Source organism: Salvia hispanica, chromosome 6, assembly GCF_023119035.1.
Source record: "Salvia hispanica cultivar TCC Black 2014 chromosome 6, UniMelb_Shisp_WGS_1.0, whole genome shotgun sequence".
Lineage (NCBI taxonomy): Eukaryota > Viridiplantae > Streptophyta > Magnoliopsida > Lamiales > Lamiaceae > Salvia > Salvia hispanica.
In genome coordinates, this window is record NC_062970.1 from 46,475,313 (window position 1) to 46,503,089 (window position 27,777).

General features: G+C 36.9%; 2 protein-coding genes across 7 annotated transcripts; both read left to right on the forward strand.

Annotated features, from left to right (window-relative positions):
* Window positions 1-6,360: 6,360 nt before the first annotated feature.
* LOC125192539 (probable disease resistance protein At1g58602) lies at window positions 6,361-21,585 on the forward strand. 5 transcript variants are annotated; one of them, XM_048090145.1, is made up of 7 exons: window positions 9,167-9,292; window positions 14,944-15,102; window positions 15,684-15,767; window positions 16,773-16,859; window positions 17,832-18,564; window positions 19,372-21,164; window positions 21,254-21,585. In XM_048090145.1, exons 5-6 carry the CDS (start codon window positions 17,856-17,858, stop codon window positions 21,141-21,143), a joined length of 2,481 nt encoding a protein of 826 aa, XP_047946102.1. In that variant the 5' UTR covers window positions 9,167-9,292; window positions 14,944-15,102; window positions 15,684-15,767; window positions 16,773-16,859; window positions 17,832-17,855; the 3' UTR covers window positions 21,144-21,164; window positions 21,254-21,585. The 5 variants fall into 5 exon arrangements, with proteins under 5 accessions (XP_047946103.1, XP_047946104.1, XP_047946102.1 ...); XM_048090143.1 differs by having other exon boundaries at window positions 17,837-18,564; XM_048090144.1 differs by having other exon boundaries at window positions 17,846-18,564.
* An 829-nt stretch (window positions 21,586-22,414) lies between these two features.
* On the forward strand, window positions 22,415-26,972 carry LOC125193382 (disease resistance RPP8-like protein 3). 2 transcript variants are annotated; one of them, XM_048091157.1, is made up of 4 exons: window positions 22,415-22,532; window positions 23,441-24,183; window positions 24,295-26,045; window positions 26,140-26,972. In XM_048091157.1, the coding sequence occupies exons 2-3, from the start codon at window positions 23,451-23,453 to the stop codon at window positions 26,022-26,024; spliced, it is 2,463 nt and encodes an 820-aa protein (XP_047947114.1). In that variant the 5' UTR covers window positions 22,415-22,532; window positions 23,441-23,450; the 3' UTR covers window positions 26,025-26,045; window positions 26,140-26,972. The 2 variants fall into 2 exon arrangements, with proteins under 2 accessions (XP_047947114.1, XP_047947115.1); XM_048091158.1 differs by having other exon boundaries at window positions 22,431-22,532; window positions 23,432-24,183.
* Window positions 26,973-27,777: the final 805 nt, after the last annotated feature.

Below are 27,777 nucleotides of genomic sequence, written 5' to 3' on the forward strand. Positions count from 1 at the left end.
TCGTTCATTCTTCGAAGCTATGTCGGATTCTCGAAGATTTGTACCTTCCGGCGATGGTAGCCAGAACACACAAGGTTTGGGTTTTGTATGAACATATTCCTGTCCAAAGCCCGGTCGCGTCTGCATACGTACATATTTTATTTTACCTTGCTGCCATTTTTACGCTTCATTTTGTCCCAGGGAGTAGCCAATACCGAAGGGGAAATGATCGCCGACCTGTTGTTCCCCGTCGTTCTTGGTCTGACCGTGAGGAGGCCGTCCTTATGGTTGCCATGAAGGATTTGGTCGCCCGGGGTGGAAATCGGATAATGGATTCCGAGGAAACTACTTGATCAAGGTAGAGGAATGGATGAAAAAGGAGTTTCCGAGAACCGATTTGAAAGCTAATCCGCATATTCAGTCCAAGTTAACGGCTGTGAAGAAAAACTACAACTCACTTGCAAAGATCCTTGATCGTAGTGGTGTCGGGTTCAATGTGCATGGAGATTTTAAGATTGACTGCGACGATGATCAGTGGGACTAAATCGTGAAGGTTTGTTATATTTATCTAGCCCTTGAATATTAATCCCTTCTGATAATCTCTGTGGCATAGTTTCTGATAGTCTCTTTGGCATAGTTGTTGACCTTGTACACACTTGTATGTTTTCTCGCAGCAAGACAGCCATGCTCGCGGAATGCGCACAAGGTCCTGGCCCTACTGGGAGGACTGGAAAGTTATCTTCGGCAAAGATAGGGCAAATGGTGGCCATGCCGAATGGGTTGCTGATGCGGCTGCGAATAGTTCGCCAGATGCTCCTGTTACGGAGATAGGTGAGAGTAGTGATTATCATCCTAGCTTCGAAGATTTTCTGGGTTACGACGAGCAGATGCAGGCTACGTTTGCGACTGCAGGGGTTGATGAAAGTAGCACGCAGAGTGGGGCGAATGCTACTGCGAATGCTACTGCAAATGCTCAGGTTCCTCCTAAAAACAAGCGCAAACTACTCCGAAAAAATTCTCTCTGAAACGTCAGCATAAAGTCACAATATGGTTGTAGAATGACGAAATTACCTTCAATGAGCTCAATCGATTCCCTGTCGCCTTCAAAATACCGCCGATTACTGCTAAGGATCTCCAATTTCTTCTACTACGAGGGTTTAGCTTTGGGCTGTTTCCTTAAATCCGACATAAAATGACGAGTATGAACAATTGGGGAAAGATCCAACAAAAACGTCGACAAAACTACACAACGTAGTCGATAGAGAAGGGAATTACCTTGCGCAGACTAAATCGGACCTTTGTGCATAAACTTCTGTCTCTGAATAATGAGGAGTAGCACTTTCTTCCAGTTTTGAGAAAGGGGTTTTCAATTTGAGCTGCTTGCCCAAAATCGATTTGAAATAATTGGGATGGGCAATTGGGGGAAAAAGGGTGTTAATAAGGCACGCCGTTCAATGTCGGCTAATAAACAGCCGAAAAAATCACGATTCCAACCCATCGATTATTGCATGAATAGTGCGGGCCTCGGCGATTAAAACCGGGCCATGAACAATGTCGCTTAAGTAACCAAACAGTGTGTATATTGCAGATAAAAATTATAATCTGGCTGGAACCTTGTAACCAAACGACTCCTAAAGGTACTCTTCCCCACAATCTTGAGACTCTAATATTAATTTTCCAACACTCTCCCTCAAGTTGAGTATCGAACTTTTCTACACTTAACTTGCACGATCTTCACTTTGATAAATAGTTTATACTCATATTCGGGAGTTCTTCACTTCGACAATTTACGCTCGTATCATAGAGCTTCTTCAATTCATCATTGATAGTTTATACTCGTATCAAGGAGTTATCTTTTTTTCATTGAAAGTTAAGACTCATTTCAAGGAGCTTCTTCATTTTTCTTCATTGAAAGTTTAGGCTCTTAACAAGGAGCTCTTCATCATTGAAAGTTTAGACTCGTTTCAAGGAGTTTCTTCATTTTTCTGATGGCAGTTTTAACTAGTGTCATAGAGCTCTTCAATTTTTGGTTGGCAGTTTTAACTCATATCGAGGAGCCATCTTAGACAGTTTAAGCTCGTATCTAGGAGCCTTTTCATTTTTTTTTAATTTTTTTTTCTGACTGACAGTTTTTACTCATGTAGAGGAGCTTACTCGTCCTTGGACTAAATTTAATCTGTAGCCCAAAGCTTAATTTTGGAGGACCACTCCCAGCCCTTATGAGCTCAAACTATGAGCCCAATATTATTTTCCCTTCTTTTTGTTTTTTTTAACTTTCTGGAGCCCAACACTAGCCCAATGGTGAGACCCTCTAGTCAATCCTTCACTTCGGTTTCCCCTCTCGCCTTCATCATGGCGGCCACCTTCGAAGAGTCACAACCAAACTTCATGTTCCTGTGGGCTTTCTCAGCGTCTACTCGTTCCTCTATTGTTGGCTACCTGTGCCGACCAACATTTCTCCAGCAGTCTTTGTGGGCTTGTTAGTGCCTACACCAACATCGGCTCTTTACAGCCTTCTCGCTGCTGCCTTTCCACATGATCCTGTTGTACTCTGCTTCCTTTGTCTTCTCCTTTAACCTGTTCCTTGGTGATGGCCTTCTCAGCCTCTCTTCTCCTCGATAAGCAGGCTTCACATCCTCTCCATTCACTTGCCTTCTTCGGCAGACATACATTTTGAGAGGGATTGTTCGATCGAATACTTTTCTTCTCCCCCTCAGCCGGACAAACCGAGGAATCATTCTTTGTTTTCTTCTCTTGGCTGCAACTGAGTGACACCGCTCCATCGGTGACCACCAACAAACTCTTTCCCTTTTGGCATCTCCATCTCAAAGATTCTTGATCTCTTGGTTGGGCTGCTACCTTCTTGACATTCTTCTAGGCGCGAAGAATCGTTTGGCAGTGTTTGTCGTCTCCCCCTCGCCGGACGATTCATCGAATTCTCTTCTTCCATTTTTTTGTGTTTGTAAGATTGTGAAAGTTGGCTTGGTTGGTTATTTTCGAGGCTGTCGAGGTGGAGACTCAGTTCTCTTCCAACCACTCCTCTGCAGCCTTCTTCTCCATCCGTGGTGGCTCCTCCGCTGACTCATGGGTGTAAACTTCGGCCAGCCCTTAGTCTTCAGCTTGGCCACCATGGCTCTCCAGGCTTGCTTTCTCAGAGCTTCCCTGTCAGCAACCTGAAAGGGAGCAAATCATATCCCACATCGGAGAATGAACAAGAGTTGCAAGCATATATAATGGCTAACCTAACTCCATTAGTATGAGGCCTTATGGGGAGTACTCCAAGAGAAAAACCGTGAGGGTTTTGCCCAAAGCGGATAATATTATACTAATGTGGAGTTCGGGTGAACACCACCGATACCCTACAGCGGGGTTCGGTGGTTGCGCTTGCAAGTTCTCCGAGCTCTCTGTGTGAGCTCGACTAAGACCTGTGGGTGACCTATAACATGGGGTAGGCATGTGGTCTGTGGCGTCTCTAATAATCCCTACGAGTAGCGTCTCTTCTACTCATCTCCCCCTTTTTTTTCTCAATTCGCCAAAACAGTGGCCTTGTGAGGTCACCCCCTCTGATTTTCCCATCGCCTTTCTATGGTGACAACACCGTTGTTCGCGTGGAAAATGATTCATTGCTTCTAGTGTTGCCGCTTCAACCGTCTAGTGTTGCCGCTTTTTCACTTAGCGGGAAAACGATTCATTGCCGCTGCCAGAGCTGTTCAGCCGCCAACATTGCTTCTCGCTGCTGCCATCCCCACCACGGTCTTCTCCGTTGACGATGGCCATGACCTTTAATTTCTGGGTGGCATGCTCTTGCTCCCTTTTTGGTTTGAACCCAAAATTTTCATAGCTGTTTGGTATACTTGGGGCAGATTCTCGGCTGTATATTAGGGAGGATTTTTATTTTGGACCATAGAGATAGATTGATTCATGCGAGGGATCGAACCTGCTCTGATACCATGTTGAAAAGTAAAATGCGGAAAATAATACTAAGAACTTTTGAAGAATACATTGTGATTGATTTAAATTGTTGTTGATACATAGTGCATTCCTATTTATAGGACTAGAGAAGTAAATGTACCATAGTAATGGTATATACCCTTGAGACCCTACTCTTCCCCACAATCTTGAGACTCTAATATTAATTTTCCAACACAAATTTTGTCCAAGATTGTTTCCTTGATTTATCCTTTAATTTTGGTATCTAATTGATTTCCCTGTATCGAGTCGAGCATAATTATATGCTTCGTTCTGGGTTTTCTTTGACGGTTCTTTCCCATATTGCAAAAGAGAGTCGAACCGCATAGGTTTAAATAAGTATAAATAGATTTGTATTTAATCTCAATTAAGAAATAAGTATACAATATAATTTGTCAATTTCTTCTTCCCATTTCTCTCTATCTCTCTTGTTCGTATGTGTTATTTCAATGTATATTTAACGCTGAAGTTCAATTATTTATCCTTAAACATACAACTTATGCAGAATACGACCCAGAATATGAATATACACTATATTGTCAAGTTTTGTATGCATTTAATTTTGAATAAAGCTTTTTCTATGTTGGAATATTGACTACCAAACATACCCTTCATCAATGTGTTTACTTGATTCAACCATTTTTATTGGTCATTGAGGTAAAATTTAAAACACAAGGTTAATGCAATTAGGACTTAAGTGTTAATAAACGAGACTAATGTACATGACTAATTTGAAAACTTTTTGTCCAACCTCATTTGCTTTTTCCGACGAAGCCATCACCGTCAACCTCATTTGCTTTTTCCGACGAAGCAATTAAATTTCAATTTTGAATTTTGAATCTTGAATGTAAGCCACTGAATTCCGACAATGTTGAAATGATATTAAGGTTTTGAAACTGGAGTTGAAACATCCATATAGCATTATGGACTACAATGTCGTCGAAGATAAAGCAGAAAAATAGAACAACCTACCGTCAAACTAGTTCAACATATTCATTATCTATATCAAATACGTCCGGAACATTTGCAATAATTAGATGACTAATAATCCGAGATTAAGCTTAATTGGGTCAAAATTTTGCTAATCGACGGTTGACTGTAAAAAAATAAAGAAGCCGTAAAAAATGGACCTGATCGACACGAATTTCATTTGTTATGAATCCGTTTTTCAAAAAGTGAATGTTTTGGACCAAATTCGTATACCGGTCATATGTTTTAGACCAAAATTGACCTATACTCTTTATTAAAAACTCGAAAAGAAGGTACTAATATTCCCCTGCATATTGATATGTATAAGAAAAACGCAAAGAATTGCCATGCATAACTAACAAATGCTGATAGTCGAAAATTTAGGCCCAATAAGATTGGGCTGATTCCGGCCCAGTGTGAATTTACCAAGATTTGATTATTGATGAAAGTTGCATTGAAAGCTGTTACCCAATTAACTTTAAAAAAATTACTCCCTCCCTCTATTCTATATTAATAGAATTATTTTCCTATTTTAGAAAATTTAAAGTTTATTAAATTATTTCTATTTTTGGCAAAAATTAATTTTCTTTTTTACTTTATTCACCATCCATTTAACACATTATTCTTAAACACCATACCGAAAAGAAAAGTCTCTATTAACAAGGAACGGAGGGAGTATCATTTTAAAGAAAATTTTTGACCGTCCATAAAAAATAGTCCCTCATTTTGCCATTTTAGAATGTCCAAAAAAATAGTCTTATTTCTAAAAGTTTATATACTTTACCTACTTTTCATCTCTCATACTTTATCCACTTTTTTCACCTATTTCTCATACTTTACCAAATTCTTATTAATGCTCGTACCGTACATAATTGAACTTTTTTTCTTTTTTATTAAGGGGGTATATCTTTTGAAAGTGAGTAATTTTCTAATTCTAGTTTTCATCTTCTAAAGAAACCATAAAATATACTGCCTCTGTTCCAATATAAGTGACTCATATTCCTTTCTGGGACGTTCCAAGACAAGTGACTCATTTCTTTTTTGGTACTCTATCTCTTAATTTTTCTCTCTTCTTTAATAACTCTCTTACTTTATTCACTTTCTACTTCACTAACAAAACCTCATTTCCTTAAATTTCGCACCAAGAAATTTATAGTCACGGACGAAAGTGTATTTGATTGCATTTTTACACCCAGCAATTATTATATAATTATAATATGAGGAGACTTACTTATGATCCCGAGATTGTTAAAGAAATTTATTGAGATAAGCAGCAGAAAATTAATTTATCTGACTGCCTCGTTTAATCCAGCTATTTTCCCATTATTTTATTGTCAATTGTTTCCCTTTCACATGGTTTACATAATTAAATGTGTAGGCCACTAATCTTTTTATTTTTATATTCTCCATTTATTAAATGGAGTAGTTAACTTGCTAAAAGTTGACCAGATTGAGTTATGAATTTGTAGTTCAAAATCCCTTCCAATTCTGAAATAAATCGAAAAGAGAGTGTGATTGAATCCGAAAATCAATCGAAACCATCAGAGATTAGAAAGATTCACAAAAAAGGTACTTTCTTTACTCCGTTTCAATAGTTTCAGAATAACTTATTTAGATAATTATATATGTTGTTTTTCTTATTTAATCGAGAAATTAGAAGAAATCTTTCACTTCAGAAATTTGATTCAACGCTGAATCATTTCCTTAAATAGAGAATTGTTAGAAGATTTGGTTCAGTAATGTTTGAGCGATCGACTCAATCATGTTAACATTAGCATAAAATTGTTAATTAAATTCGCCTAATTTAGATCTTGTTAAGTAAAATGAGATAAATGCAAAGTTATTTTTATAATTGATTATGCTTGATAAATTTATGATTTCTAAAGTTGGATATTTATTTTTCCCCTAAGAATGTCATATATATTGTGGCCATTAACAAAAGTTGGGTTAAATTACTTCACATTTAATTTTGGCTAATTGGGACATAATTTTTCTGGTGTTCTTGAAATTGTTGTAGTGTTGTTTCTAGCTTATGTGTACAAGTATTTTTCAATTAGGATTAATATTTGATACTCTATTTGTCCCATTGTAGTTGAATCGATCAGTCATTATTTTTTGTTCGTCTGGCTATTTTGATTGAATATGTCCTCTAAAATCCATAATTTATTGAGGAAACTAGGATGCATAAACGATGATAAAATTTCACATGGCTTACATTATTTAAATTGTCTATTTATTGTTTTTTTAGGTACATGGGGCTCTTAAATTTTGCAGAAATTATAGTATTTTTATTTATCATGCTAAAAATTTGACCATATTGAGTTTATGAATGTGTAGTTCATAATCTCTTCCAACTCTGGAAGATATCACACTTGCTCGTTGAAACATTGAAAAAGAGAGAAATCAATTCCACACCGGCAAACAAAAGAAGAGAATTTCACAAAAAGGTATTTTTTTTTCTCCTTTCGAAATTATTTTAAAATTCCTTACATGATTGTAAAATTTTCGACTTTTTAAATCTTCCATGAAGATTTGCAGAAGATTTTGTTAGGTAAAACATGCTTGATTCATTCAGCGTTATCTTCATCGTGTACTTAAGAAAGCATTATCATAATTGCAAAAAATATGTTAATTAAATCTTATTGCGCATTGAAATAGGCTGTGAAATAATTAGCTAATAAGATTGACCAAATTTAAGTTGCATGGAAATCTTAAATGGAGAAAAATGGTTTACAAAAAGCATGAATTTCATATTCTGCGAATTATGTATATTAAGAAAAATTGTCTTTATAACCATATTAATTATTAGTATCATACAAATACAAGTACAACCAATTACCAAATTCAGAAAGAACTCACTCCATCCCATTCAAAGTGAAATATTTTTTTTCAGCGTATGATGTTATGCAATGTTGTTTATATGTAGTGTGTAAACTGGAGAGATAAATAAATTAGAGAGTGTGTGTTTCTATTTTCAAAAGGGGGAAATTAACTCACTTCCTAAGGTTGACATATGTTTATGTGGTGATAATAGGTTACCACAACATTGCATATTTCGATGGAAAGAAGGCACATGGGATATTCGAAAATTGTGAACTTCGTTATTTTATAAGAGTAAAGGTCAATTTTGGGCCAAAACATATGACTAAAATACGAATTTGGTCCAAAACATTCATTTTTTGAAAAACAGGTCCATAATAAATGAAATCATTGTCGGGTTGGTCCTTTTTTATGGTTCCGTAAAAAAACTAACAATCATGCCACTATGCAATTAGCGTTGACTGTTAGTTTTTTACGAAACCCTTAATGAAAGGACTACTTGGGTGACATTTTCATTTGTGATGGACTCATTTTTCAAAAAGTGAATGTTTTGAGCCAAATTCGTATTTTCGTCATATATCTAAGACAAAAATTGACCTTTTTGTAATTCAGAAGTTGACTATCTTTCGTGATTTAGTTGATAATTTTCCCGTTATGAAACGTGTCACTTTGAGGGGGACATCCTTTATCATAATAATTCTCTCAATCTTTGAAACAAGACACAAATTGGGGAAAAGAAGAAAAAAGGCTAAATAGAAAAATTATGCTAAAATGGAAGGAGTTATTATTTTGTGATGCAACGATCTTATTAAGTGCAGTTATTGTTGAAGCATAAACATGGAGGAGGCTGCAGTCTTAGGGATGATACAACATCTCAAGAGTTTGCATATTGTATGTCCAGATAGCCAGCGGTTGACTATGGGGCTCCAAATTAAAATGCTGAAAGAGATGTTGGATTTTATGAGAGAGTTCAAAATTGAAGAGAGGAGCAGGCTAAAATATTTAATGGCTGACTTGGTCGAGTTGGCTCAAGATGTCATGGACTCACAGAGCAGGTTTACGTTATGGGACCTCACAGATGATATAGAGATGACAAAGATACGGATGATAAACTTTGGGGCTGATGAAAAAAATGTTGGAGACGAAGAAGAAGCAGAGGAAGTTGTGGTGGGGTTGGAGGAAAACGTTAAGCAGTTGCTTGACAGAGCGATTTTTAAAAAGTCTTATGCGTTAGAGATTTTTTGTATAAAAGGCATGACTGGTATCGGGAAGACAACTCTGGCCAGACAAGTGTACAAGGCCGGGGCTTGCCAGTTCCAGCGTCATGCCTGGGTATGCTGTTCAAGTGACACGAGTAACAAAGAGATACTTATGAAACTGATACAACAAATGGTGGTAGGATATGAAAGAGATCCTCCATTGGAAGAAATGGACAACCGGAGCCTCCTCCGGATGCTTTGCCAGCACCTGCAAGACATGTCATATTTCATTGTTCTCGACAATATTCCAAAGGAAATGGGATTGGATTACATCTTCGAAGGTCTTCCATATCGAGGTATATATCTCCTTCCCTTTTGTTTATCTTTGAAAGAAATATTTAACCAGAACATAATTGGTGATTTTCTCGAAATTCAGGCCATACAAAAGTGAAAAAAATTAGACTATAAATTATATTTAATCCAAATGACTACATCAAATAATCTACTAATACTAATTATTGATTAATCCAAATTTCATAGTTCATTTGCCTTCCTAGTTTCCTTTATGAAATAATTGTCCTTATCCTGTATAGGGATGTATTCAGATCCTTTTTCTATATACTGTCCAAACATTCTATGAAATAATCTACACAGACTAATAATGTAGCACTATAGTCTAATAATGTAGTTTATCACAACCATCTAATTCAAGGATCCAAGGGCTGTGATCTGTTTGAAGCTTAACACTAAAGAGCTATGAGGACCCTTATACAGCCCATCATGTATATGTATAAATATATGCAGGCCAGGGAAGCAGGTTGCTGTTAATAAGTCGTTTTCTGATTACAACAGCCGGCATCAATTATACTTATGAGATGAAAGCTTTGGATTCTGATAAGAGCTGGAAATTGTTTTTGAAAACAATTAATAAATTTACAAGTGATGAAATTAAGTTATCGAAGGAGTTGGAGAGGAAGGGCAAAGAGATGCTGAAAAAATGTGGGGGTTTGCCGATAGCTATAATAGATGTTGCAAGGAAGAAAGCAAAACAAAGACTTTCCGGTATGGAATGGGAACAACTTTTTGATTCAATTGATTTGAGTGAATCATTGAAAGCATTGGAACCGATGTATCATGAATTGGAAAATGATATGAAGCCACATTTCATGCATTTTTCCTTTTTTAAGGAAAATGCAATAATGAGAGAAAGAAAGTTGAAACAGATTTGGGCTGCAAATGGATTAGATAATCCAATAATGAGAGAAATAAAGTTGGATTATATAACAGTTACAAGGGAATTTGTTAATAGCTCGATTCTTAAAATCGTGAAGCAACACTATAGTCAAATGTCGTGTCACCTCAATCCTCTATTACACACGATATCAATCAAAAAAGCTGAAGAGAAAATGGGCTTTGAGATCTTAAGGAGCAATGGATACAGTAGGCCCTCTCAGAATGCCCGTCATCGTGTTATCCAGTGCGGCAGAGACAGGTTTAATCATCTCACGAATGAAAATAGCAAAGAACTTATTTCTCTCATCTTCCATGGAGGTGGTAGCTACTTGGACGACACTAGCTCGTCTTATTGGGAGAGTTTTGAATTGCTCAAAATACTTGACATGGAAGATTTCGGGGTGAAAACTATATCCGAAAAAATTGGAGCATTGACTAAGTTAAGATACTTGGGATTGAGAAACAATTACATACAAGCGATCCCAAGTTCGTTGGTGGATCTGGAAAACCTTAAGGTTTTTGATATAGCCCTGAACTTTATGGTGGAGGTGCCGAATATTATATGGCAAATGGGCAACCTTCGTCATCTCCACATATCTGATGTGATTTTCCGGAAGCCTTTGAAAGTAGATGCGCTGCGGAAGCTGAAGACCCTAACATACATCTCGATTTATGATTTGACATATGAGGTCGCGGGCTCGGAGAGAAAGTATAAAATTCAAACGTTGGGCATTGAAGAAGTTGATGAAAACTCGGATGTCGGAAAGCTCTTCGCATCTCTAGCTAAGATTTCAAAATTTAGTAATCTTTACTTAAGAGGGTTTCGTTTTAGAAGCATGCCGTGTTTGGATGAAATTGGTGTTATAAAAGGACTCGAGGTACTAAAACTAGATGGGCGCATAGGCAGGCTACCAAGTGCAGATGATCTACCTCAAGAGATTGAATACATAGCATTGATAAATACTTGTCTTGATGAAGACCCCATGCCGATATTAGAGAAGCTCACTTTCCTAAGCAAGCTCAAACTGCAAAATGCATACACTGGTCGAGAAATGGTGATCCACTGCGGCGGATTTCCCAGGCTCGATGCACTTTGCATCAATGAATTGTGGAATCTAAGAAAGATACAAGATGAAAATGCAACGTGGAAGCTCAAGAAACTTGAAATCAACAACTGTCCACATCTGGAGACACTCCCGGAACAGATTCGGAGGATGGCTAAACTGCTAAAGTTTAAGATGGTAACAACAAAACACATTGCAACAAAGATCAGAAATTCAGGTTTGACCTCCAAAATTGTTGAGGAGGATATCTATCCATAGTTTGAAGTTGATATCTATCTGGTTAGTAGACTGTATATTTTTCTTCTTTCATTTACCCTTTGTTTATTTGCAAATAACTTGGTCTCAGTCTTCGTAGAAGATGCAATGTCCACCGATAAGTGTACCTCGACGAGCATAGAGATAGAGGCTGAACTTTGATACGAATCCTGTATCATAGGATCTTCCAAATTATTTAGTTATATTTTGATTCACCACATCTTTCTCATATTTGTTAGATATTTGTTTGTTGTTGCTAGTATTCTAGTATTATAAATAGGAGAGCTTGTTATCATTTTAATCAATCAATGAACAAATATTTTCCCTAACTTGTCTTGAGCAACAAGAATATTATCTTTTGTTTCCTAATTGTTGTTCATCGGAGAACGTCCGAAAATCAGCAATTCATGGTCTATCTTTCGAGAACGTCGAAGGTTCTATCACCTTATCTCTCCGAGAAGTTAGTTAACCGGCCTCGTTACGGACAACGTCTGTAACAACGGGTGGTTTCATTGAGAGAACGTCTGAAATTGTTGTTCTTCAGAGAACGTGCTTTCATTTTTTTCCCTAACTTGTCTTGAGCAACAAGAATATTATTATCTTTCGTTTCCTAATTGTTGTTCGTTGGAGAACGTCCGAAAATCAGCAATTCGTGGTCTATCTTTCGAGAACGTCGAAGGTTCGATCACCTTATCTCTCCGAGAAGCTAGCTAACCGGCCTCGTTATGGAGAACGTCTGTAACAACTGGTGCTTTCATCCCGTACTCATCCTCCATCTTCGTTCATCTATACCCCCCCCCCCATCCCGTACTCATCCTCCATCTTTCGAGAACGTCGAAGGTTCGATCACCTTATCTTTGAACGCCTGTGTGGACTCAAGCAGGCAAGCAGGCAATGGTATATAAAATTTGATGAAGAGATGCATAGGTTGGGTTTTGTTAAATCCAAGTTTGATGGTTGTGTCTACATCAAGTATAGGAATGAAGTGGCTATCGCATGGTTGTTGTTGTATGTCGATGACATGCAGATAGCTGGTCCATACATCAGAGAAATTGAGAAAATAAAAAGGCAGTTGAACTTAGTTTTTGAGATGTAAGATTTGGGCTGTGCTAAAAGGATTCTTGGGATTGATATTGTTAGAGACCGAGCTTTTAAAAGGTTGTGGCTATTGCAAAGTGATTATCTTGCAAGGATGTTGAAGAAATACCAGATGAATAATTCAAAAGGTGTGTCAACACCTCTCAGTCAGCAGTTTAAACTTTCAGCAGATCAAGGTCCAAAGACAGAACAGGAGAAGAAGGAAATGGATATGATCCCATACTCAAACATTGTGGACAGCCTGATGTACACCATGGTTTGCACAAGACCAGATATGACTCAAGCAATGAGTGTTGTGAGCAGATACATGAGTAACCCAGGCAGAAGCCACTGGCAAGCCGTGAAGTGGCTGATGAGGTATACTAAAGGGTCTCAGGGTGTTGGAATTATGTATGGAGGAGTATGTGAAGAAGCTTCTGATCCCTTGGTGGGATTTTGTGATTCGGACTATGCGGCTAATCTGGATAATAGAAAGTCACAATCCGAATACATCTTGACACTTTTTGGTTCTGCCATCTCTTGGAAGTCAAGCATGCAGTCAGTGGTGGCCTTATCCACTACTGAAGCTGAATATGGGGATAATGGAGGACTTTGGGATACTGCAAAAGAGTGTTGAGATCAACTGTAATAGCAGTGGTGCTTTGTGCCTTGCAAAGCATCAGGTTTTTCACGAGAGAAGGAAGCACATAGATGTGCGAATGCACTTCATCAGAGAGATGAGGTGGAGAAGAGAGAGATCAGAGTAGCAAAGATCAGCACAGAGCATAATCCAGCTGACATGTTGACAAAGCCTCTACCAGCTACCAAGTTTAAATACTGCTTGGAGTTAGTGAAAATGGTGGAGTTAGCTACCAAATTTTTGAAAATCGGTTATCCACGTCAGCTCAAAATTGCCGTTGGAGGTTCATGAGCGGAAGTAACAGCTGGAGTTTGTTACGTGAACTACCTCTCTTTGTTTCCACTTCATAGCATTCATATAAAAGTAGATCCACACACACATACACACGCTTTGTAACACGAAAGAGGGCTCACACAATCTCACTCTGTTTTTAGGTTAGCTTCTTGCGGTTAAGCTCTCGGTTTTACAGTGGTAGAGAGGGCTCGATTGAGTGTGTGTAATTCTTGGTAGAGAGGTGAATAAAGTTTCGTTTTGTTGTCCGTGGACGTAGTTCGAAAGATCGAACCATGTAATTCCTTGGTGTGCTTTACGTTCATCGCTTTATTGTACTCCATCTCAATTAAGAAATAGTACAATATAATTTGTCAATTTCTTCTTCCCTCTTCTCTCTATCCCTCTCGTTCGTATGTGTTTTAGAGCACTCTATTTCAATATATATTTATTATTTAACACTGAAGTAAAAGAGAAAAGGAGTAAAGTATAAGAAAAAGTTTTTATTTTTGAAATGATACTATTTTTTCACGACAGAGGGAGTGTTAATTGGTGATTAATATGCATAAGATAATTTATTTGAAAAGAGACTTGAAGGGGAAGGAGAGAAAGAGAAACCGTAAATGAGAAAATGCTAAATAATTTATTTAATTTATTCTTGTTAATAATAATTTAAAATTTCATACTTATTTATAATAGTGGTACATAAAAATCTCCTATAAATCAATAAAACAAATAATCAAATCCTAAGTCACTGCCTTTTTTTGCAATTTGACCTTAAATCAATTCATTGTTTAAGAAGCATAGTCCGCATTAAATACAGTAGTTATTAATTAGAGTAGACTTTATGATAGAATATTAGTATTCACATGGCTTACATTGTTATAACTGTACAAGTTGGCTAAGTTTTGTTTTTTTACCATTATTTTATTGTTTTTAATCGGGTTTAATCGGGTATTAGTTGGGTACCCTAATACCCGAAAAATATAACATTAACTACCCAAATCTGTACCCGAACCCATAATTTCGGGTTTCGGGGTATTGGGTCGGGATCGGGTATATCCAAAACCCACGGACTAAATTTGCAGGCCTAGTCGCGACGAGACACCCCAACTTCCCATATAATAAATATCTGCATTAGCTTCACCGCCAATCAAAATGCGCCACACAGGGTACGTGCGTGGCGTGTTGTCTCGTGCGGTCGCGCCCCACCGTCACGACGAGACACCCGGGGTCACTGCCAATTTTTTTTTTGGCAATTTGACCTTAAATCAATTCATTGTTTCTTGTTAGAAGCATCGTCCGCATTAATTAGGGTAGACTTTATGATAGAATATTAGTACTATTAAAATCTCAGAACATCAAATTGCCTCCCTTCACATGGCTTACATTATTTTAACAGTACAAGTTGGCTAAGTTTTTTTTTTTTGTTCTTTTTTTTACAATTATTTTATTGTTTTTTGGTCAGGTACGAGGTGGCCTCATAAATTTTGTCCAATTTAATTAAGTAGCTGAATTTGACCATTCTGAGTTTAGCAATTTAAAGTTCAAAATCCATGCATAACTCTTGGTGCGATTGAATCGGAAAATCAATTTGAAACCGGCAAAGACAAAGATTCACGAAAAGGTATTTTCTTTTTTCCCCTTTGAATAGATTCAAAATTCATCACATAATTATGGAGTATGTTGTTTTTCTTTCTTAATTTGAAATATTTCAATTCAGAAATTTGGTTCAACCCATGAATGCTAGGCTCGTTAAGATTATTTTTCAGTTTGGATTTATAAGGTTATATGTCATGCAATATTAATTTATCCTAGTAAAACATAATTATGATAGTACATCACATCTGGTTGCATCATATTGAGTCTCAATTTTGTCATAAAAATATAATACACCAAACTTTTACTACTAAAGTTGAAGAAGCTTAAAAGAATGATATAGCCGCAGTGTTATAAAATTTTATGTAGATATTGAATTTATGATATTGATTTTTCAACGGTGGTGAATCTTTTTAGCAATTATTGAGTTGATGAATTTGTATTTCAAAACCTCTTTCAACTCTAGAAGATATAACAACCTCCAACGTTTAAATCTCACTGTGATGCAGGTGTAAGGTCTCTAATAAATACTTGTTGTAGGATTTTATGTTTTGGTTATTTCTAGTTTCGAATTTAATTATATTATTTGAATTGTTTTTATTCATTAAGGTCGTAGATCTAACTAAACAGAGAGTGATTGAATCGGAAAATCAATTTGAAACTGGGAAAGATAAGAAGAAGAATTCACAAAAGGTATTCTCTTTCTTTCCTTTAAATATTTAGTTTTAAATCAATTACATCATTCTACATCTGCTGTTTTTTCATTGTGAAGTTTAAATTTGGACTCTTCAGTTTGAAATTGATTCAATCCCATTTATAGTCCCATTTTAACTTAACATAGTTTAAGAAATTATTTAATTTTATGAAGAAAAAGGGGAATATAAGTTAATGGAATGTGAATCCCAGTTTTACATATTGATTTTATAATAGAATATGAGTGTAATAATTTTGGTGAATGGTGGTGTCCAATTAAATTGCGGACACCTTGAAATGACAAAATCAGACATTTTTTCATTGATGGAGGGAGTATTAACACAATGAAATTGGATATTACCCTAAAATCACTATTGCCGGCAAAGAAACCATGTAAATTATACTCCCTCCGTCCCATATAAATAGGGACTTTGGGAACCACGCATAATTTAATGAAAAATTGGTAAAGTATGAAAGATAAAAAGAAAAAGTGACTAAGTATTGTTACGCCACTCACAATAGTGGACGATAGCCCGAACGATTGCCTCGTCTGGGCTATCGTCCACTATTGCAGCTCCTCGCCCAGACACCCGCCATCCGCTTGAGATGCGCCCAAGGCCGGCCGATCGATCAGGCTCGCGATCGTCCGCTATTGCGGGCGCCCGGACGTTTGCATGCCAACTATTTTTGTGATTTTTTTTCTTCTTTTTTTCATTACTAAACAAATATCCCTTGCATATGAAATCGAAACCCTACGCGGTGCAATTTTTTAATACGACCCAAGAAAAAACCGACAATGAAAACCCGAAAACTAGAGCTTATAATTTGCTCTGACTTGATTACAAAAGATAGGCTGAATAAATAAAGATAAGAAATAAGATAAAAAAAATATCTATACACTAAAGAGAGGCGATCAAATTCGGAGATTAGAAAACAATCAAAATAATTTTGAATTCCAAAAATCTAACCTGATTGGTCGTCCCAATTATTCGTAATCTCTTGCAGCTCAGAAAGAAATTGTAAGAAAGGGAGTGATTGAATCGGAAACTCAATTCGAAACCAGCAAAGATAAGAAGAAAGATTCACAAAAAGGTATTTTCTTTTCTTCCGTTGAATAGTGTCAAAATTCATCAAGATAATTATATATGCTGTTTTTCAATTCAGAAGTTTGAATTTGAAATCGTTAGCTTTAAATATTTGAGTGTTGTTACTTGTTAGAGGATTTAGTTCAGTAATGCTGAACGGTTTAATCATGTTTACATTAGCAAGCTTAATCTTAATTGAATAAATTAGTTAAATTAAATCCGCATCGACTTGATTTGGTTGCATGTATTGTTTTCTTCTTTCCTATTTTGACCTTTATTATTGTGCCTACAAATCCCTATCTTCCCCTTGAGTAATGCTTGCAGTAGACCCACCCACGTTGTACCAACTTTTTCAACCCACGTTCCATTATAATTCTTAAAATTCGTGCACGGTCAAACTATGACAATATTTACCCCTTGAGTAATGCTTGCAGTAGACCCACCCACGTTGTACCAACTTTTTCAACCCACGTTCCATTATAATTCTTAAAATTCATGCACGGTCAAACTATGACAATATTTACCCCTTGAGTAATGCTTGCAGTAGACCCACCCACGTTATACCAACTTTTTCAACCCACATTCCATTATAATTCTTAAAATTCGTACACGGTCAAACTATGACAATATTTAAGGGATGAAGAGAGTAATATTTTCTTTGGATTCTCAAATTTGATAGAAATTCATGGGTTCCATCCTAAAACCAATTGGTGATAGGAGGAGGGCCCATGAGACTTATATACTAGTTTCAGTTTTCTCTTGACACCGATGTGGGATAGTCATATGTTATATTTTTAGTTTCAATTGCCAACAAAATTGAACATCGTACATGCACTACTGCGGACCACTAGTACTGTTAGAGAAGTCTAGTTGCTACACGCGTCCTACTGTATTTTCATGTTAAATTTCCTCATTTAAATTTCTAGTTCCGTCCCTGAGTACAACCGATTACCAATATACATGCAACGATCTTATTAAGTGCAGTTATTTTAGAAGCATAAACATGGCGGAGGCTGCGGTCTTAGAGGTGATACAAGATCTCGAGAGTTTACACGTTACATGTGTCGATAGCAGCAAGCGATCGATTTTAAAGAGAACAATCAATGAGCTTACAGAGACACTGGATTTCTGGAGAGACTTGAAAATGGAAGAGAGGAGCAAGCTAGAATGTTTCATTGCTGAATTGGTCAAGTTGGCTCGCGATGTCATTGACGTGGAATTTGAGTTTTACAGTAACAGTATCGATCGCACATATGAGAACCTCGTAATTCAGATGAAGACGACAAAGATGCGGATGAAAAATATCGGAGATGAGGAAGAAGAGGAAATTGTGGTGGGGTTGGAGAAAGACGTGAAGAAGTTGCTGGAAAAAAAAATCTTAAAAAATTCAAAGGACTTTGAGATTTTGTGTTTAAAGGGCATGATTGGTATCGGGAAGACAACTCTCGCCAGACAACTGTACAAGGCCGGGGCTGGTCAGTTCGAGCGTCATGCTTGGGTATGCGTTTCTAGTGACATGAGTAATGAAGAGGTAGTTATGAGACTGATACAGCAAATGGTGTTAGGATATAAAACACGTCGAACATTTGAAAAGTTAAACAACAAAGATTTCCTTCGCCAGAACCTGGAAGGATTGTCATGTTTCGTAGTCTTGGACAATCTGTCGAAAAAAACAGACTTAGATTACATTTTGGATTGTCTTCCATCTCGAGGTATGTGTCTCCCTCCGTTTTGATAATCCTTGATGAAATTTTAACTGGGCCGTAACTATATATGGAGTAAAGGTCAATTTTGGTACTGAACATATGACCAAAATACGAATTTTTTGGTCATGCCATTGTGCAATTAGCATTGATAGTTAGTTATTTGACGGAACCGTCAAAAAAGGACTACTTCGATGACATTTTCATTTGTTATGGACCTGTTTTTCAAAAAGTGAATTTTTTGGCCAAATTCGTATTTTGCTCATATATTTAGGACCAAAATTGACCTTAATCTTAGTTTATTGACAGAACAGTCAAGTAAAGGACTACTTCGGCGACATTTACATTTGTTATCGACCTGTTTTTCAAAAAGTGAATGTTTTGGACCAAATTCGTATTTTGGTCATATGTTTAGGACCAAAATTGACCTTTAGACTTATATATAACCCAAATTAATAACTATATCAAATGATCGGGGGTAATCAAATGGTAACTTATTCCCAATCACTTATTCCCAATCCAGATCCCAAACTTCAACATTATGTTGGAAATTTCTCAACACATAGATATAACTTTATCAACATAACAAGTAAATTTAAATCTCAACACAAGGATATAATTCTATTGAGAAAGTTTTGTCTTTGTGTTGATAATTTTAATACATAATATTGAGATAGTTCTGGATTCTGGATTAGAAGGTTGGTTTTATTTTAACGCCACCCTCAAATGATCTACTACTATAATAATTAATCCAAATCTCACAAGTTTCCTTTATGTAATAATTGTTCTAATCATGCCAATATATAATATATGCAGGTTGTACTGGAAGCAGGTTGCTGTTAACAAGTCGCATTGATCTTAGATCAGCCAACATGTTGCTGTTAACAAGTCGCTTCCAGTTTAGAACAGTCGACGTCGGTTATACTCATGAGATGAACGCTTTGGATTCTGACAAGAGCTGGAAATTGTTTATGAAAACAATTGATAAGGTTACATGTGATGAGAACAGATTCTCAAAGGAGGTGGAGAGAAAGGGGAAAGATATGTTGAAAAAATGTTGGGGTTTGCCGCTTGCTATAATAGATGTTGCAAGGCAGAAAGCAGCGCAAAGGCTCTCGGGGATTGAATGGGAAACACTTTTTGAGTCGATTGATTTGAGTGAATCATTGAAGTTACTGGAACCGATGTATCTTCAATTGGATGATAAAATCAAGCCAGAGTTCGTGCATTTGTCCCTTTTTAAGGAAGATGCAATATTGAGAGACGAAAAGTTGGATCAGATTTGGGCTGTAAATGGATTAGGTTTTCCAAAACTTACCTCGGTTTTTGCTCGTAGATCGATTCTTGGACTCGTGAAGCGGCTGTTTAGTAAAAAAAGGTTTCGCCTCCATCCTCTGCTGCACATGATATCAATCAGGAAAGCAGAAGAGGAAATGGGCTTGGAGATCTTAAGCAGCAATGGAAACAGTAGGCCCTCTCCGAATGCCCGTCATCGTGTTATCCATTGTGGCAGAGACAAATTTAAGCCTTTCACAAATGAATATAGCAACCAACTTATTTCTCTCATCTTCCATGGAGGTGGTAGCTACTTGGACGACACTACCTCGTCTTATTGGGAGAGTTTTGAATCGCTCAAAATACTTGACATGGAAGATTTTGGGGTGAAGAATTTACCCGAAACAATCGGCACACTGGCTGAGTTACAGTACTTGGGATTGAGAAATAATTACATACAAGAGATCCCACACTTGTTGGCGGAGTTAAAAAAACTTGAGGTTCTTGATATATCTCAGAACTTTATGGTGGAGGTCCCGGATATTATATTGGAAATGAACAGCCTTCGTGATGTCCACATGTCTAATGTGATTTTCCGGGAGTCCTTGAAAGTAGCTACACTGTGCAAACTACGGACCCTCGAATACATCTCGATTAATGACTGGACATATAAGCGCCCGAGCTTCGGGAGAGTAATGTATGACTTCGAAACGTTGGGCTTTGAAGAAGTTGATGAAAACTCGGATGTAGGTACGCTCTTTGCATCACTAGCTCAGTTTCCACATTTTAGTAATCTTTTCTTAAGAGGGTTTCGTTATAGAAGCATGCCATGTTTGGACAAAATTGGTGCTATACGAAAGCTCACGGTACTAAAACTAGACGGGCGTATAAGTAGGCTACCGAGTGCTGATAGTTTACCTGAAAGGATTTTATACATAGCATTGGTAAATACTTGTCTTGATGAAGACCCCATGCCGATATTGGAGAAGCTCATTTTCCTAAGCCGGCTCAAACTGCGAAATGCATACACTGGTCGAGAAATGGTGATCCAACACGGCGGATTTCCTAGGCTCAAAGTGCTTTGCATCAATGAATTGTGGAATCTTAGAAAGATACGAGTTGATGAAGATGCAATGTCGATTGTCACGGAACTAGAAATCAATAGCTGTCCACATCTGAAGACACTCCCGGAACGGATTCAGAGGATGTCTGAACTGAAAAAGTTTAAGATGGTGACAACCAAACACATTGCGACAAAGATCAGAAATGCAGGTTTGACCTCCGAAATTTCGGAGGAGGATATCGATCCATAGTTTGAAGTTGAGATATATCGGGTTAGTTGAGTGTATTTTTCTTCTTCTTTCATTTTCCTTTTGTGTATTTGCTAACTTGGCTTACTGTTTTTGTGAACAAAATACATTAGAAAGATACAAGTTGGTGATGGTGCAATGTTGAACGGTGCGTGTACCTCGACGAGCAGAGAGATAGAGGCTGAATTCGCTGGCTCAGCTGTCGCTCCCGAGGGCCATCACTAGACGTCTCCGCAAAGTTCATCAACCACGGTGTCTTGAAGATTTTGTCTAAGATTGTTTCCTTAATTTATCTTTTATTTTTGGTATCTTATTGATTTCTGTGTATCGAGTCGAGCATAATTATATGCTCTGTTCTAGGTTTTCTTTGTCGGTTCTTTCCCGGAATGCAAAAGAGAGTCAGAACCGCATAGTTGTAAATAAGTATAAATAAATTTATTGTATTCCATCTCAATTAAGAGGTGTACAATATAATTTGTCAATTTCTTATGCCTCTTCTCTCTCTCTCTCTTGCGTGTGTTTTAGTGGTCTTTATTTCAGTGTATGTGGTCTTTAAACAGATTTGTATGGCAAGTGGATTTGACCAAACAAAAATTTCTCTTAGCAATTAGTTGGTCAATCAGTTATTGATGTAATTGCATAGAAGAAATTTATTGATTGACGAAAATAAAAAGAAAAATGAAACATTTAATGCCGGACGTTAGAGATAAGAAAAACGTGAAGAATTGCTATGCATAACTAACAAACGCAAACATTTAATGATTATTAAAGCCCGGGTCTTAAATTTAGGCCCAATAAGAACGGGCTGATTCTGGCCCAGTGTTAATTTACCTAGATTTGTTTTATGATGAAAGTTGCATTGAAAGCTGTATAATAAATCAACTTAATAAAAAAATACTTACTATTATTTAAATCTGATTAATTTCCTATAAATTCTATATTAATTTTGAAAGTGAAAAATGAAAAGTAATTTTCTAATTCTATTTTTCATTTTCTGAAGTAACCACAAAATAAATATGATTGGTTTTCCACACCCAGCAAAATAATTATATAATCAGAGGAGATTGACTTATGATCTCTGATTCTTATAGAAATTTATTGAGATAAGCAGCAGAAAATTAATTTATCTGATCCAGCTATTTTCCCATTATTTTATTGTCAATTGTTCCCTTTCAATAATAATTGTTAGGCCAGCTAATCTTTTTTTGTAAATTATTTTTGTATTCTCCATTTATTAAATGGAGTACTTAACCTGCTAAAAGTTGACCAGATTTGGTTTCTGAATTGGTATTTCAAAATCCTCCAAATCTGAAATTAAATCGAAAAGAGAGTGTGGTTGAATTCGAAAATCAATTCGAAATCCAGCACAGATAAGAAAGATTCACAAAAAAGGTATTTTCTTTACTCCATTTCAATAGTTTCAGAATTATTTTGATAATTACATAAGTTGTTTTTCTTATTTAATCGACAAGTTTGAATTTGAAATCTTTCACTTCAGAAATTTGATTCAACGGAGAATCATTTAGTTAAATAGAGAGTTGTTAGAAGATTTAGTTCCGTAATTTTTGAACGATTCAATCATGTTTACTTTAGCAAACTTGATCATCTTAATTGCAGAAAATTGTTAATTAAATCCGCCTAATTTAGATGCATTTCTTGTTGGGTTACAAATATTTTGTAGGTTTGTTTTCTTATTTCACATAAAGGTATTTTCTCTTCTTTCTTTTTTTATTGTTTAAAAATTCCTTACATAATTGTAAAATTCTCCAACGTTTCTAAATCTTCCATGAATATTTTCAGAAGATCTTGTTCGGTAAAACATGCATGATTCATTCAGAAATATTTTTTTTGCCACGTGATTTTATGCAATGTTGTTTATATGTAATTTGTAAAGTGGAGAGAGAGAAATTAGAGAGAGTGTGTTTGTATTTTCAAAAAGGGTAAATTAAGTTGACACATGTTTATGTGGTGAGTAACGTATTCAAAATAGGCTACCACATCATCACATATTTCGATGGAAAAAAGGCGGATGGGATAATCCAAAAGTTGTGAACTTTGGTATTTTTTATAATTCAGTTTTTTAAAAGTGCATGTGGGATGGATCAGAAGTTGACTAACTTTCGTGATTTATTTGATAATTTTCTCGTTAAGAAATGTGTCACTTTGAATGGGAGATCCTGTATCGTAATAATTCTCTCTAGGGGAAAAGAAAAAAAAGGGTAAATAGAACGTTTATGTAAAAATGGAGGGAGTAATTATTTTGTATAGATGCAAGATCTTATTAAGTGCAGTTATTGTAGAAGCATAAACATGGCGGAGGCCGAGATCAAAGGGATGATACAAGATCTTGAGAGTTTCCATATTACATCTACAGATACCCGCGCGCGTTCGATTTTCAAGTTCAAAATTGAAGTACTGAAAGAGATGTTGGATTTCTTGAGAGACTTGAAATTGGAAGAGAGGAGCAGGCTCAAATTTTTAATGGCTGACTTGGTTGAGTTGGGTCAAGATGTCATGGACTTGGCCAATGCCTCATGGATTGGTTTCAGATTAAAGTGCCTCAAAGATGAGATACAAATGACAGAGATGCGGATGAGAAACTTTGGAGCTGATGAGAACAATATTGGAGACGAAGAAGAAGCGGAGGAAGTTGTGGTGGGGTTGGAGGAAAACGTGAAGACATTGCTCGACAGAGTGATTTTAACCGAGGTTAAGGAGTTACACGTAATGTGTATAAAGGGCATGATTGGTATCGGGAAGACTACTCTCGCCAGACAACTGTACAAGGCCGGGGCTGGCAAGTTCCAGCGTCATGCCTGGGTATGCGCTTCTACTGACATGAGTAAAAAAGAGATACTTATGAAACTGATACAACAAATGGTGGAAGGATATGAAAGAGATCCGTCATTGGAAGAAATGGACAACCGGAGCCTCCAACAGATGCTGCGCCAGCACCTTCAAGACATGTCATATTTCATTGTTCTCGACAATATTCCAAACGAAATGGGATTGGATTACATCTTCAAAGCTCTTCCATCTCGAGGTATATATCTCCTTCTCAAAATTCAGGCCATAATTATTGATTAATCCAAATTTCACAGGTCATTAACCTTCCAAGTTTCCTTTATGTAATAATTGTTCTTATCATGCATAGATGCAGGCCTTACTGGAAGCAGGTTGCTGTTTACAAATCGCTATGTGCTTAGAATAGCCAACATCGATTATACTCATGAGATGAGTGCTTTGGATTCTGATAAGAGCTGGCAATTGTTTTTGAAAATAGTTAATAAGATTACAAGTGATGAGAACACATTCACAAAGGAGTTGGAGAGGAAGGGCAAAGAGATGTTGAAGAAATGTGGGGGTTTGCCGTTAGCTATAAGAGATGTTGCAAGGCAGAAAGCAGAACAAAGACTTTCCGGGATTGAATGGGAACAACTTTTTGATTCAATTGATTTGAGTGAATCATTGAAAGCATTGGAACCGATGTATTTCGAATTGGGGGAAGAATTCAAGCCACATTTCTTGCTTCTTTCCCTTTTTAAGGAGAATGTAATAATGAGAGGAGAAAAGTTGGAACAGATTTGGGATGCAAATGGATTAGATAATACCGTTACATGGGAATTTATTCGTAGCTCGATTCTTACAATCGTGAAGCAGCACTTTAGTCAAATATCGTGTCACCTCAATCCTCTATTACACAAGATATCAATCAAAAAAGCAGAAGAGGAAATGGGCTTAGAGATCTTAAGGAGCAATGGAAACAGTAGGCCCTCTCAGAATGCCCGTCATCGTGTTATCCATTGCAGCAGAGACAGGTTTAATCATTTCACGAATGAAAATAGCAAACAACTTATTTCTCTCGTCTTCCATGGAGGTGGTCGCTACTTGGACGATGCTGGCCAATCATATTGGAAGAGTTTTGAAGCCCTCAAGATACTCGACATAGAAGATTTTGGGGTGAAGAGTTTGTATGAAACTATCGGCACATTGATTGAGTTAAGGTATTTGGGATTGAGAAACAATTACATGCAAGAGATCCCACACTCGTTGGCAGAGCTAAAAAACCTTGAGGTTCTTGATATAGCTCTCAACTTTATGGTGGTGGTGCCGAATACTGTAGGGCAAATGGGCAACCTTCGTGAACTCCACATGTCTGATGTGATTTTTCAGAAGCCTTTGAAAGAAGATGCGCTGCAGAATCTACGGTCCCTAGCATACATCTCAATTTATGATTGGACATGTGAGGACCCGAACTCCAGTAGAAAGTATAAACTTCAAACGTTGGGCATTGAAGAATTTGATGAAAACTCAAATGTAAGCAAGCTCTTTGAAACACTAGCTAAGTTTCCGAAGTTTAAAAATCTTTTCATAAGAGGGTTTCGTTATAGAAGCATGCCATGTATGGACGGAATGGGTGTTATACCATACCTCAAGGTACTAAAACTAGATGGGCGCATAGGTAGGCTACCAAGTGCAGATTGTATGCATCAGTTTCCTATGCACATAGCATTGGTAAATACTTGTCTGGATGAAGACCCCATGCCAATATTAGAGAAGCTCTGTTTCCTAAGACACCTCAAACTGCGAAATGCATACACTGGTCGAGAAATGGTGATCCAGAAAGGTGGATTTCCCAGGCTCGAAGTGCTTTGCATCAATGAACTGTGGAATCTTAGAAAGATACAAGTTGATGATGATGCAATGTCGAGTGTCAAGGAACTAGAAATCAATAACTGTCCACATCTGGAGACACTTCCGGAACAAATTCGGAGGATGTCTAAACTGCAAAAGTTTAAGATGGTAACGACAAAACACATTGCAACAAAGATCAGAAATTCAGGTTTGACGTCCGAAATTATTGAGGTGGATATCCATCCATAGTTTGAAGTTGTTATATATCTGGTTAGTTTGACTGTACTTTTTTTTCTTATTTTATTTTCCTTTTGTGTATTTGCAAATAACTTGATTTACTGTTTTTGTGAACAAAATACATTAGAAAGATACAAGTTGTGGAAAGTGCAATGTTGACCGATGCATGTACCTCGATGAGCATAGAGATAGAGGTTGAATTCGCTGGCTCAGCTGTCGCTCCCGAGATGTCTCCGCAAAGTTCATCAACCACGGTGTCTTGAAGATTTTGTCCATGATTGTTTCCTTTATTTATCTTTGAGTATAATCCCCTTTTGATTCTTTAAATATGGCCGATTTATGATTTTGGTCCAGAACACTCACTTTTCAAAAAGTAAGTCCGAAACAAATGAAAAATGATATCTTTTGCATCCTTTTTTGACGGCACTGTCAATTCTCGACGGTCAACCGTCAATTAGCAAAAATTTGACCCGATTAGCTTATTTTAATTACTGTAGCTAATTTAATATTTTTTTAAAAAATTTTCGGCTTTTATATTTTTAAAGTGTAGCCGGAACTCCGTCTCCGTCGACCGCGTCCGTGACTTCGGAGACTTCCGATTTAGCTACGCTTTATGCTATTGTAAGAAGATGGCGGCGCTCCGTATTGTCATCGGACAAGGTAAACCGTCGAGGGGGAAGCTTTACTTCACGTGAGAGACGAAGGAATGCGGTTTCTTCAAGTGGTGCGAGCCGAATCGTGATGTCGAAATTACGAGCCAAACCGGGCCTCTTTTTTGTCATCCTCGGTCGGTGGTGCCGATTTTGAGGAGCTGGCTTTGAATTTGACCGAAATTACCAAAAAAATCCAGAAATTAATCAATGTTTTGAGTTTTGTTGTTCTTTGTTTTGTTGTTGTTGCAACACTTATTTGTATATTCAAGTAATTTGATGTAGTATTTGTGAATCCTTTTTGAATGTTGAAGTAGATTTGAATTTGTTGTTGTGTTGCTCGTATTTGAATTCTGCAGTGATGTTCTAAATCGTCAGAAAGCCCTAATTGGAGAATCGTAAAGTATAAGTCAAAGTAGTCCTTCCTATAAATTTTTTACTTCCATTTGGTCCTTAACATTTAAGCACACATGTACAAAATTTTGTAAGTGATGTTGGGTTCATACCTTATGGGATTGCTTCCTCTATGTGATTGTGACTGTTTTTTCGTCGACTATGTCAATAAATTGACATCAAATTGAACAAATAAATGGATAACAAAATACAATACAAAGTGGTCCTTCATATTCTTTTTTAACTTCGTATTGGTCCTGAACATTTAACCGATCAAAAAGACATAGGCATAAGGTACTGCATACAATAGATACAAAATAAGCCGTTTACACCTGATAATATCATAAGGTAATGTCATAAGCCATTTACACCTTGATGCATGCTCAAAAACAACGAAAGTTACTTGTTACATCCAAAAAAAAATATTGTCATAAGGCAATGTATCAACCTAAACACCATCAACACCCAAAAAACATCAAAATCCACAAAACCATCAACACCAAATATTCATTGTATTTGTTACACAATATCAAACACCCTTCTCCTTGCTGGGTGGTTTCTTCTTCGCGGGAACAGAGGCAGCAGAGGCAGCAACATTTGAGAAGCCGGATTCTGCAAACATATCCGCAACCGCACTTGAACAACTTGCCATATTGTGGCTGGGTTGGTGGCACAATGTACAAGTCTGATGTTCTTGATCACGAGTACGCTCCCTCCTAACT